The 13838-nt window shown below is 41.1% G+C and overlaps 1 protein-coding gene across 3 annotated transcripts; it reads left to right on the top strand.

The window, feature by feature from the left end:
* The first annotated feature begins 935 nt into the window (after positions 1–935).
* Positions 936–13723, top strand: LOC143289206 (uncharacterized). Of its 3 annotated transcripts, XM_076598150.1 has the most exons (5): positions 1243–1374; positions 2394–2601; positions 6682–6769; positions 8012–8302; positions 12922–13723. In XM_076598150.1, the coding sequence occupies exons 3-5, from the start codon at positions 6682–6684 to the stop codon at positions 12945–12947; spliced, it is 405 nt and encodes a 134-aa protein (XP_076454265.1). In that variant the 5' UTR covers positions 1243–1374; positions 2394–2601; the 3' UTR covers positions 12948–13723. The 3 variants fall into 3 exon arrangements, with proteins under 3 accessions (XP_076454264.1, XP_076454263.1, XP_076454265.1); XM_076598149.1 differs by lacking the exon at positions 2394–2601 and having other exon boundaries at positions 936–1374; positions 12928–13723; XM_076598148.1 differs by lacking the exon at positions 2394–2601 and having other exon boundaries at positions 1239–1374.
* Positions 13724–13838: the final 115 nt, after the last annotated feature.

The following is a 13838-nucleotide window of genomic DNA, read 5'->3' as shown; positions in this document are numbered from 1 at the left end:
CACACACACATTACCCTGCACCCTCTCTACCCCCCCCCCCTCCTCCACAACTCATTTCTAGGCTACGTATCTCAGCTTCCACGGCACACACACACACACACAGATGCACACTTACTTGTACAAGCACACACACATACGCCCATATCCCCCCCCAAAAAACAACACATATATACAAATAAATATATGCATACCCGCACGTACCAATATTCCGTTGCTCCCACAGTGTTTGCATGCATACACACACATACCTCATCCTCCCCCCCCCCCCCCCCCACACACACACACACTCACGTGCACAGAGCTCTCCCGACACTTGTGTACACTTACACCCTCGCGCACGCACACAGACCCACAAACACACACGCACAGAGGCTGCCACTGATTGGTTGCAAGAGGGGTGGGTAAAGATCTCAGATGCCAAGAACGTGGCGTCTAGTGTGTTGCTCAGTCTATTGTATTTGGAAAAGCCCACAGAGACTGTTCCGTTTTGAAGAAATTTGCGCAATGTTGGTTTGGAAGTGATGCCGATATTTATTTGATTTGCAAAGCATCGTGCTCTACCTTTCATGCTAGACTTACGGCCGCTCCCTCTCTCTACCTTTATTTCTTTGAGGCGGTCGATGGTGTGATGGCCTTGTACCTGTTCTTTTTGATATTCTTTGACTTTTCTGAGGATTTCCGATTTTCCTAGATGTAGGCCGCTCGTTGTTGCGTTACCAGCAAGTCTGTCAGCTCGCTCGTTTCCCTTAACACCTGCATGTCCCGGGCAGTATGACCATGTAATTTTATAAATCTGAAAGTTGCGCATTGCCTTATGCCACTCTGGGTTTTCCCATTCCATTTTCACTTTTCTGTATGAGGTTCATTGAGTCGGTTAGAATCATGGCATGTTGGCTTCCGGGCATATGGATAGACGATAGCCACTGGAGGGCATGTGTCACAGCTTCAACTTCCATCGTTAGGCTGGAGGTTGTGACTGTGTAGGCAGCATTCTCTTCCCGAATTGTTTTTCCATTTTGTTTCGCAGTGAATCCCCAATCGGATAGGTCTTTGGTGACTGAGTCATCTGTGTATATGATGATGTCCTCTTCTTTACTGTTTTCTTCTATGAGTAGCTTCACTTCCGCATCAGATTTGCCCTCTGGCTATTCCCGACAATGTCTTCCAAGAGTGAGTGAAACGGCTGTGTTGAATAGATGATTGACTCGAGGTTTTCGCCACGGCGGAAATCACGTGACTATTTTTATATCAGCAAGCGGAAATCGAAACCAAAAAAGTACAAAGTCGACTTAATGTTGCGAAACAGCTGCCAGTAGTACATGTAAATACTACAAAGTCGACTTCATGTTGCGAAACAGACTGCCAGTAGTACAGGTAATATGAAACCAAGGATATATCCCTCCAACAATCTTACCAGGCGCTTCAATCACTGTTTTAAAAGACCTAAGAGTAAGCAAGGCATACTTGGCCCAGTGCTATTTACAATATACATAAATGACCTTCCTGAAAGTATGGAAATCAAATGCAAAATATTTGCTGATATACTAAAATTTATGGCAATGCACAAAATAATACAACACTACAAAAGGACTTATATAAGTTACATGACTGGACTGACAGATGGAATCTATATTTTAACGTATCAAAGTGTAAAGTAATGCACATGGGAAGAAAAAAATCCGGAAAACAAATACCATGTGACAATAGAAGACACCTCACAGGACATTGAAAAATGTCAAAGTGAGAAAGAACTTGGCATAATTTTTGATAATAAACTGTCTTTTGACATACATAAACAGAATATAATAAATAAAGCCAACCAGATGATAGGGATAATTAAGAGAACATTTACCTACTTAGATAGATATATTTCTTAAAACTGTATAAAGCATTAGATCACAAGTGGAATATGGTAATATTGTGTGGCACCCATACATCAAGAGACAATCTATAGCTATAGAAAGGGTACAAAGAAGAGCAACTAAGATATTAAAAAAATGCAAATCTATGAGTTATCAACAGAGACTTATACACTTAAATCTGCATTCATTACAGGGAAGAAGGCTAAGGGGGGGCGGGGGGGGGGGGGGGGGATTTAATAGAAACATACAAAATGTTAAATTGCTATAATGAAGTCAATGTGAATAATGTTTTTAGAATGTCAGATTATGAGAATACAAGAAATTCAATGATGAAAATTTGTAAAGAGCACTGTAATACTAACTTAAGGAAAAATTCATTAGCTAATAGAATTGCACATATATGGAATGTACTACCATTGGAAACTAAACTTGCACAAAATACTATGTTCAAAAATCTCCTTGACATGAAAGGAAATTTTCTATCTAAAATTACGTTTAAATAACATACTTACCGTGACCCAACTTGTGCAGACTCCGGCAGGGGTCTGACGTACCTGTCCTGTGCAAACTACTATCCGCCTATGCGGAGAAAACGAAAGCAACTACTGCCGATAACCTCCCGGAAGTAGGTGACCTCCCTAGCTAGCGCCCTCTTTTGACGGCAATTTGCCATCACCAGCGCAGCGAGCAGGGAGAACAGAAAGCTGGGAGGACAGGAGGGTCTTAAATTTGGGTCACAGTAAGTATGTTATTTAAACGTAATTTTAGATGGAAAATTTCCTTTTAATTACACATACTTAACCGTGACCCAACTAGCCCAGCTAAGGAAGCAGAATGCAGAAAATGCAACAGGAAAGGTCATTATGCAGTCATGTGCAGAACAAAGGCGGATGTGAAATATCTTGAAGATGAAGATGGCAAAATACTTGGCACAGTCACAGAAGAATCAGCAGTGTGTGGCGCTGTGAACTGGCATGCTGATGTTCAGGTTACTACCAAGACACATAGTCATTCTGTAAATTTCAGAATAGACACTGGTGCAGATGTGACAGTAGTACCTGATAAGTTCTTCAAGAAGAACTCGCCACTGATTCAGAAGACTGACAAGAAATTGTTTGGGCCTGGCCAGAACAAAATCAACATGACTGGCAGAGTCCATGCTACCTTAGCAGTAGGTAAAACATCATCAGAGCAAGAACTGTATGTTGTAGGTGATCTGAAGGAGCCACTTTTGGGGAGGCCTGCAATTGAAGCACTGAAACTGATTGAAAGGGTCAACTCTGTAGACAAAGACCATGAATACAAGCAAGAATTCCCAGAGCTGTTTACAGGCCTAGGGAGAATGAAGAATGTCTACACAATCAGACTGCAAGAAAATGCTCAACCATTTGCAATCTCAGCAGGATGATGCCACAGTGTTCACTAAATTGGACTGCAACAGTGGATTTCACCAAATACCACTTCACCCAGACAGTCAGGAGATAACTACCTTCATTACACCGTTCGGGCGATACTGTTACTAACGTCTGCCGTTTGGTATCAGCTCAGGACCAGAGGTTTTTCACCGATAGATGACATGCATCCTCGAAGGAATACCTGGAGTCATCTGCGACATTGACGATGTTCTTGTCTTCGGGAGAAATCAGCAAGAACACGATGATCGACTGAAGCTTGTTCTACAGAAGATGAAGGACGCTGGTGTCACACTCAATGAGAAATGCAAGTTCACACAGGACTCAGTGAAATTCCTGGGCCACATGATCTCCAAGGAAGGAATCCAGATGGATCCGGGAAAAGTGCAAGCCATTTCCAACTTCCCAAGACCAGCAAACATATCAGAATTGCGCCGGTTCCTGGGAATGGTGAACCATGTTGGAAAATTTGCATCGCACCTGGCTGACACAACAAAACCACTGAGAGATCTCCTCAAAAAAGAGACGGATTGGATTTGGGAAGAGCCACAAGAGAAAGCCTTCCAAACAGTGAAAAAGCAGCTGAGCTCAACGCTGGTGCTTTCACACTACAGTCCAGACAAGCCAGCAAAAGTCTCAGTAGATGCATCATCATACAGATTAGGTGGCGTACTACTTCAGAAAGAAGAAAATGACTGGAAGCCAGTATTCTACGCCTCAAGATATCTCACACCAACTGAACAAAGGTACGCGCAAGTGGAAAAAGAAGCCTTGGCAGTGACTTGGAACTGTGAAAAATTTCAAGACTACCTATTAGGACTGTCAAAATTCACAGTTGAAACAGACCACAAACCACTGTTGGCACTGTTGAAAACCAAGATGCTTGATGAACTGACCCCAAGGATACAGAGGTTCCGCATGTGCCTGATGCAGTTTTCATACAACATGATCTACACTGCAGGAAAAAACCTGTTGACCGCAGACACGCTGTCAAGGGCTCCTGGATCTGAACCAGCTGAACAGGAAACCTTAATGGAAGACAAGACAAACGCCTTTGTCGTTGCTCTCATCGACAGCATTCCTGAATACACAAAATACATAAAACAACATTTGGGATAATGGTCAGCAGTGGCCAGTAGTGGTCAGTAATGGTCAGCAGAAGTCAGTCATTGTCAGTTAATAGACATATTCTACCTGTCAATAAGTCCAAATTATATTGAGCCATCACAAAACAATGCAGTTTGAACACTGTTAGTGTTACACACACATATTATTTGTTAGCAATGGTCAGCCAGTGGTCAGAAACTTGCCAAGATATGATTTTGCACAGAAGTGACAAATAATGCAATTTGAGCACATTTGGGTTGTGGTCAGTTGTGGTCAGCAACCTTGGGACAGAACTGGGAGAATACAGACCTGGTGGAACAAAGACCAAGAAAACAAATTTGGAGAAACATTAAGTGGACCAGAGGAAACATACCGGGGTAGACTTCGGGGAACTTAGACCTGGCTGAAAATAAATTTGGGGAACATGGACCCGGGGAAATAGAAACCAGGGGGGAATTTAGACTTGGAGGAACATGTATAGTGATGGTCCTACAGCTACCATGGTGAAATGTAAGTTTAATCGTAGATACTATACAGTGACCCACTGGTGCAGAATCCAGCAGGATTCCTCTCCTGTGCAAACTACTGACCTGCTTATATTACGCTGTATGTAATGGATGGCTTCAAGTTCAACATATCTTCTTCTCTTGGGTTGAAATATGGAGAGAAAAAAATTAAAAGATGATGTTCCATTTTTGTAGTTGTATTTAAGAATAAAAACATAAATTTTAACATCTTGCAAAGAAGGTTCTTTTCCTTTCAAACACAGCTATGAAAATGCCTTTCATACAACATGAAGAAAAACACCATATGCAGTGAAATTACAATAATGTTCAGTAATAAATATAAAGGTACATAATAAATTACATACACATACACAAACATACATATGTAATCATATACGCAAACACAGTTACACACTCATATATACATACACATAGAATTCAGAAGTGTTGTTACTGCAAACAGATTAACATCAGTCCAAGAGAAATAGTTAATTAAAAAAAAAAAAAAAAAAAGAAGAAAAAAAAAGAAAAGATTTTTATAAAATAAAAATTGATGTGCCATTTTACACAACATCCACAATCAAAATAGGACTGTTTCAAAAAAAAAAAAAGAAAAAAAAAAAAGATGATGAGATAGAACATTGGCTTTATTCATATTCAATGGAAAAAAAGAAAAAAGGAAAGGATCTGACACAAAGTATAACGCCTCATACTTGGAGCCATGAGGTCCACGCCGATCCATGACATGGAGAAAACTGCTAACGTTGAGCCCCTGGAGAGAAGACGCAACCTGAAAGTCCTGATGCAGGGAGAGAAGCTCAGAAGACTGCCCTCACATCACCTACACCACAGACTGGAGCAGCCCACCAAGAACTGTCTCAAACGTCAGAGCCTCAATCACCAGTATAAAGCACTCAGAGCACAGCACAGCGATGTTCTGGCGGCAAAAGGGGAGTCTTGCACTGACCTTGCCTTGCCTGACTGGAGGCTTGACCAAGAGATAGAGGCCACCATCAGCCTCAGAGTTCCTGGCATCACCACCAAAGACCAGCAACCAGCTACTCTCAAGATCCTGACTCTGGCTATGATAGAGGAGTCCTACCCAGCCAGCTCCTGGACCCATGTATACACGGACGGATCAGCGGAGGAAGCCACACACAACGGAGGCAGTGGTGTCTACGTCAGATTTCCCGATGGAGAGCACAGCAGCATCGCACTCCCTGGAGGAAAGCTCTGCTCCAATTTCAGAGCTGAAGTCCTGGCCATCAAAACAGCAGCAGAATTCCTCTCCTCCTGTGGAAAGCCCCTTGGCAGCATCTCCATCTTCACTGACTCCATGTCCACACTCCAGGCCCTTGACTCCCCTGATCCTGGTCCACTGATCCAGTCCCTTAAGGCCTCCCTCACAACCCTTACCCAAACAGACACACACACACACACACACACACACACACGCACACACACACACACACACACACACACACACATGCAGAACTGATCTGCAACAAACATGCAGTTTCATAGATATGAAGGCACAAACTAAAGTGCACAGGCCCAGCACTACATATGAAAGCACACATGGTGTTGTGTCCTTTCCCCAGCTCACTCAGGTGTGAACAGGTACCTGAGGAAGGTGAAAACAGTGGAATGAGAGAGTTTGTCCAAGACATGTGGGTATGAATTCACAGCCATGCCCTGATTGCCATTGAGGGCAATGGAACCTTTCACCTGAACCTTTTACAAGGACATGTGTACAGCTGTTTTGTCTGTTAATAATTGCCATGGTCTTTGCAGATGATGGATGGGGCACGTACCCAATTTTTTCAGCTCTACAACTATACCAAAGACGCAGCTGGAAATGCCAAAGAAAAAGTGAATACAGGTAAATCATTTGATGTTTTTATTTTATTTACTCCTCTCATCTTACTGATGAAATGGGTTGTTTGTTTTCCTTACAACTAATAATCCATTATTTTTAAAACAATGAGCATCATTGTCATTCTGTTCTTTTTTCTTTCTTTCACACAGCAGATACCTGTTGAGTCAGCATGATTCATTTTTTTGGGGAAATCTATTAGTTTGAGTTTTTCAAGGAGACGTCACTGCATTTGGACAAATACATATAATATACTACACCACATCTGCCAGGCAGATGCCTGACAGCAGCATAACCCAACATGCTTGACAGGCCTTCAGTGTATGCATGTATATTAGTGTACCTATCAGAGTGGATTTCTTCCACAGAAATTTGCCAGAGGACAACATTTTTGTTGCCATGGGTTCTTTTTCAGTGCACCAAGTATGCTGCACATGAGACCTCAGTTTATTGTCTCAGCCAAGAGCGGGAATCAAACCCAGACCCTCACAGACACTGTATTGGCAGATAAGTGTCTTAACTTTTCTGCCATCTTCCTGCCTCAGAAGATAGAGCTGATATAAATCTCCACAGCAGGTTCATTTTGTACACAATGAACATTTTGCTGATTTCAGGGTTGAGAAAGAATACTGTAGGACTGATCAGCTAATATGAATACAGAAGGTACATACATGTGTAGTTGATGGAGGCATGATGGGTGGCTGGATCGACTGACAGTTTTAACCTTTTTTTGATATATTTTTTTTAACATAATGTAATCTCCAGAACATCAAGGAGTGGTCATGTTTTAACTTAGTTTTCATAACTTTCAGCCAGTGTTTAGTTGTTTTTCTCCCACACAAATCTGAAGGAGGTTTCCTACCACCCACCCTAACTGTTGTTAGCTTTTTTCCATCATAGAATTTAACTCAGCATGGTTGGAGAGAACATAAATGATTTTAGATTTTAGTAAATACCAAGAGAACATATAGAATTATATGTAAACAGTTAATCGCATTACCTCAAGAAGTGAATGCACCCCATATTGAAAGAGGGGGACAAAATATGTCACACAAAATATGTTCACTCTCACATTTGAACTTTTTTAAGAATTTGTGCTGTTAAAAAAAAAAAGAAGAAGAAAAAAAGTGTGAAAATTATTTTTAATAGATGTTAAATGGAGAACGTCAGACTCTGCATGTGGTTATGAATGTTTTGTTGCATTTCACCTCATCTCTTCTTTCGAAACAGCTCTTTCATCTTTTCCAGCCAACCCTAAAGTCAAAACGGCTGGCTGTGTGGCTGTGGGACTGGCCACAGCAGTTGCTGCCCCCTATGTTGCCGGAACAGCATTGTCTGCCATCGGCTTCACCAAAACGGGAGTAGCGGCTGGGTCAGTGGCAACCACGATGATGTCGAAAGCTTGGACGTTGGGTTACGGAACGGCAGCTGTGTCGGGGATGCAGTCTGCCGGAGCGGCTGGCGTGGGAGCCACGGCGTCTATTGTGGCTGGCTGGCTGGGCTACAAGGCTGCCAAGAAGGTGTCCGGCAGTGGGCAAGGTATGTGATCATGATAATGATAATAATGAACATTTATTCAGTCTTCCACCTCCATCCCCCCCCCCCCTTTTTTTTTCTCCTTCAAATAGAGCTCAAAGTGCTTTACATGTAACCCACCCCCACCCCCAACACCCTCCCCCACCCACACTCCCCCCCCAAAAAATAACAACAACAAACACTGTTTATGAATGATTAATTATGAATGACTTAATAAGGTAGTTGATAAAAAACACAAACTTCTCAAACCAGCAACAACAACAAACAACCAACCAAGAAAACAAACATTATTTATACCTGATTAATTTTGAATGACTCTAATAAAATGAACAAATTTACACAGACTTCAAACAGGCATCATGATGCAACTCGTCCAGCTCACTTGCTCTCACACACACACACACACACACACACAAAACCACATACACACACACACAAACAAAGGCATGCATGCATGCACACAATTACACATGCATGCATGCATGCACATACACACACACACACAAACACACACATACACCATGCAAACACACACAAACACACATGCGCATGTACACATACACACGCATGCACGCACATGCACGCACGCATGCATACACACACACACACATGTATACATGCACGCATACACACGCTTACACATGCATGCATGCACGTATACACACACACACACACGCACGTATGCATACATGTATGCATGCACACACACACACATGCATGCAGCTTCAGTGTCTTTGGGTGCATCTCTTTTGTGCAGGGTAATTCATACAAAATATGATTATGATGATATCTGCTGACATTGTAGATGGTATAGATCCGTATTTATGTATTGTTTGTTTCCTGCTGATGGGGTCTGCAGACTGAAAATGACCCAACATGTAATTCTTCTTCTTCTGCGTTCACTCGTATGCACACGAGTGGGCTTTTACGTGTATGACCGTTTTTACCCTGCCATATAGGCAGCCATACTCCGTTTTCGGGGGTGTGCATGCTGGGTATGTTGTTGTTTCCATAACCCACCGAACGCTGACATGGATTACAGGATCTTTAACGTGCGTATTTGATCTTCTGCTTGATTATACACACGAAGGGGGTTCAGGCACTAGCAGGTCTGCACATATGTTGACCTGGGAGATCGTAAAAATCTCCACCCTTTACCCACCAGGCGCCGTCACCGTGATTCGAACCCGGGACCCTCAAATTGACAGTCCAACGTTTTAACCACTCGGCTATTGCACCCGTCGACCCAACATGTAATGATAAACAAGACACTGCTGCTGCTGCTGCCTCGTATAATCACTCTGCAGCGGCATTATGTAGCAGTTTTAAAAAAAAGTTGTAATTTTGATGTTTTCAGTTTCTGTGGAAGGAGAGGAGAGAGCATGAGAAAATGTACTGGAAGATGATCAAGCTGTGAATATTGTTTTTCATTTATTTTCGTAAGTCCTGGTCAAAACAACTTAGAACTCAATGTATCAAAAACAAAAGAATTAATGTTAGATTTCAGGAAGACCAGATCTGACCCCTTACCACTTGTCATTAAAGACAAACAAATAGAGATCATCAGCAACTTTAAATTTCTTGGACTGATCATTTCCAACGATTTGAAATGGGAGAAAAATATACAAAAAATTGTTAAGAAAGCACAACAGTGCCTGTACTTTCTTCGGCGCCTCATAAAGCTCGGAATTAAAAAAGAAATCATGGTTGATTTCTACCGAGCAGTCATTGAAAGTGAGCTAACCTTCGCTATTACTGTTTAGTATGGAAACATTTTCAAGGCAGAAGTTGCAGCTGTTAACAGAATCGTAAAAACTGCCACCAGGATTACTGGGGCTGATCTACCTTCTCTAGAAGACATATATTATAAGCAGCTACTCAAAAAAGCCAAATCAATCAGCCAGGACAAATCACATCCAGTTTTTGGGATTTTCGAGATGCTCCCCTCTTGTTGACGGTACAGAAGTATAAGGATGAAAACCAATTGCTTCACCAATAGCTTTTTCCCCCAAGCAGTCAATGCCCTGTCTCTCGAACAAATCCAGTATGATAAATAGAATTGTGCAATCAACAGCCATCTACCTGAAGATCTAGTCATCAGCCCCATCCACATGTAATATGCAGCTTCTGTTCAAACATGTGAGAGAGAGAGAGAGAGAGAGAGAGAGAGAGAGAGAGAGAGAGAGAGTGCGTGTGTGCGTGTGTGTGTGTGTGAGTGTGTGTGTGCATTGCGTGCATGTGTGAGTATGCACAAGTTTTTATATTGATATGCACTTGTATGTATCCTAATTTCTACTGTATCTGTGTTTGTGTATGATTTTCGATTTATGTTTGTACCTTGTTGTGTACTATCCCCCCCAATATTCCTTGTGACCCTGGTACACTTGGTAATAAAGACATATTCTATTCTATTTTATTGTATTCTTGTATAAGGAAATGCAACACTAATGGGATGTGATACACATTAATATAGATAACAGGGCGGAGATATTTGATTTGCTATCCTGAAAGCACTCTTATATAAGATTAAGAGTTCATTCACAGTAGCAAGAATTGTGCAGCCTAAGGCTGAAACAACAATTGCAGCATGACACAAAGTGAAGTGCTTGCAGAACAAAACACAGACTCGCCACATGAGCAAATCCTGCTCTCCACATTTCTCAGGCATGGACATAAATATCCAACCTAAGAACTAGATACACCACTAAAGTGATCATCGTCATTCTCACATATACGTGCATAGCATGTCAAATTCCAGTAAAATTTGTTGATGAATCTTTGAGAAATGAGTAAAGTGAGTGAAGCTTACTGCAGGGGAGGAGAATATGGGGGCTTATCCTGTCTGTGTTCTCTTTGATAAAATTTTGTCTGTTGGTGAGCTTTGAATTTTTGAAAATTCATCTTTTTATCTAAATTGATCACAATCTTTCAGAAAGATAAAACAAGTCTTGTTATCAGTGTCAAACACAGTTTGTAATATTTCATTTGTAATATTCCATAGATTTTGAAAATGTAATGAAATGAACAACAGCAAATCTTGTTATCAGTGTCAAACACAGTTAGTGATGTTACATACGTTTTGAACAAATAAATGCTTTAATTGAAGCTGTATCGAAATCAGCTGCTCAGAGTCATGAAAGGCTTTTAAATTCCAGAACACCTTGGTTCCATCAGGATCACAAGTTTCACCAGATCGACTTTGAAAGGAATATGTGCCATTGTTAAAATGTCACAGTATCAACACATAAGTTCATCTCATTGAAATATGTGTGAGAGAAATGTCTACAGATTGTCTCACCTCCACCCCCACACTTGCACAAACACTTGCACACACACACACACACACACACACACACACACACACATACACTGTGTCTATCAGTATAAGAAATTCACTAAAAAGACAACAACAAAAATTTAAACAAAACCCAAACAGTTTGTGTCATTGTGTCAGAACATTTGTCTTATGTAGATTAATGGGAGAAACAAAAACCTGGCTTCAGTATTCAAATGAAATCTCGGGAAGTACATGTGCACTTATGTTTATGCATGTGAGCATGCATGCATGTGTGTGTGTGTGTGCTTGTGTGCACATGCATGTGTTGTATTTCTTTTACTTTCTGGAATAATCTATTTTAACATCGTTATGCTGGTGGTGTATTGTGGGTGAGTGTGTATTATGACATATGCATTGTTATTGTTTTTGCCTTTCAGACAGATTTATTATTCTAACTGCAATGTTTTAAAGTGAACACATGCAATGTTTTAACAAAAGAGAAGGGATCTGTTTGACAGGGAGAGGATCAGATTGGGAAATGATTTGTTTGACAGGGAAGGGATCTGTTTGACATGGATCTGTTTGACAGGGGTCTGTTTGACAGGGAAGGGAACTGTTTGACAGGGGTCTGTTTGACAGGGAAGGAATTTACTTGACAGGGATCTGTTTGACAGGGAAGGGATATGTTTGACAGGGATCTGTTTGGCAGGCAAGGGATTTGCTCGACAGGGATCTGTTTGACAGGGAAGGGATCTGTTTGACAGGGACGGGATCTGTTTGACAGGGAAGGGATTTATTTGACAGGAAAGGTATTTGTTTGACAAGGATCTGTCTGACAGGGAAAGTATCAGATTGGGAAATGATTTGTTTGAAAGGGATCTGTTTGACAGGGAAGGGATTTGTTTGACAGGAAATGGATTTGTTTGACAAGGATCTGTCTGACAGGGAAAGGATCAGATTGGGAAATGATTTGTTTGACAGGGATCTGTTTGACAGGGAAGGGATTTGTTTGACAGGGACCTGTTTGACAGGGAAGGGATCTGTCTGACAGGGAAAGCATCAGATTGGGAAATGATTTGTTTGACAGGGATCTGTGTGACAGGGAAGGGATCAGATTGGGAAATGATTTTTTTGACAGGAAAGAGATTTGCTGGACAGGGATCTGTTTGACAGGGAAGGGATCTGTGACAGGGTAGGGATCTGTTTGACAGGGAAGGGATTTTGAGAGGGAAGGGATCAGAAGTTTTTTGGGGGCGACAAGTCAAACTACTACTTCAATTCTTTTATCACTGTTACCACTATCATCATCAAAGTGTTATTTTTCATGGGTATTTGTCATTTTCAGAACCAGAACTCAAACCAAAGCTGTGAGAGCAGTCACCAAGCACCACAACTTAACGTCACACGAAGCTGGAGACCTGTCCTACTTGCTTTATACTTGACAATCAACAGACCACCGCAATTAGGAGGATACTTGAGATCTGTCTTCCATTCATGAACTGAAAGGTTGCTGCTTGCTCTTACGATGAATTATTTATCCGTAGTTTTTTTTCTCGTTTTATCTTTTTTGGCTCAGTTTGGACCTGTATTAATATTGATATTTTATGCCTTCATCTGCTCAGATTTAACATTGTAAATCAAGACTGTCTTTGAATGATGCTTGGAAGTTAATAACTGAGGGAAGTCTAAATTATTTTCTGTACCAGTATTGGATGTATTGTCATTCCAGGATCAGTCAATATGCTTCACCGTTCTTAGTTTGGTAACCGAACATAAAGTAAAAGAAACCCAGTTTCAAAAATCTGAGAAAGTCCTGACCATTTTCAGCCACTTTTGTTATTGAGTTCCGAAGTTTTCCAACACACAACACATTTGGAAATATATCTTGCAGCGTTTGCATTAACCATGATTATGTGTAGAGAAATTCCCAAACATAAAAATATTACAGAATACTCTGTGCAGCAATATTTCTTTCATGGTATATGAAAAATGTGATAATCTATGGCATTTGAGGAAGTGCATTTGCAGAAAATACACGTGCAATCATGACATTTTCAATTTTGTTCTGGCAAGAATGCTTCACAACAATCACATATTTTACCATGTATATTTGTTATATATACAAGCAGTGATTTTCCTGTTCTGGACTTTCGTGACTTTTTGTTTGCTTGTTGTTTGGATGAATGTAGATTGGATTTCTATTGCTGTCTTTGTTTCTGGTTTTTTCTTATTCTTCCTGTCATCTCTCCCTTTCTTGTTTTC

The sequence above is a fragment of the Babylonia areolata genome, chromosome 13 (genome assembly GCF_041734735.1).
Source record: "Babylonia areolata isolate BAREFJ2019XMU chromosome 13, ASM4173473v1, whole genome shotgun sequence".
Lineage (NCBI taxonomy): Eukaryota > Metazoa > Mollusca > Gastropoda > Neogastropoda > Buccinidae > Babylonia > Babylonia areolata.
This window is presented reverse-complemented; position numbering and strand designations above follow the sequence as displayed.

Coding starts and splice junctions, on each gene's coding strand:
- LOC143289206 (XM_076598148.1), top strand. CDS start 1,345: ATGTTGCGAAACAGACTGCCAGTAGTACAG. Junction 1,375..6,681: donor ACAGACTGCCAGTAGTACAG/GTAATATGAAAC, acceptor TGGTCTTTGCAG/ATGATGGATGGGGCACGTAC. Junction 6,770..8,011: donor CAAAGAAAAAGTGAATACAG/GTAAATCATTTG, acceptor CATCTTTTCCAG/CCAACCCTAAAGTCAAAACG.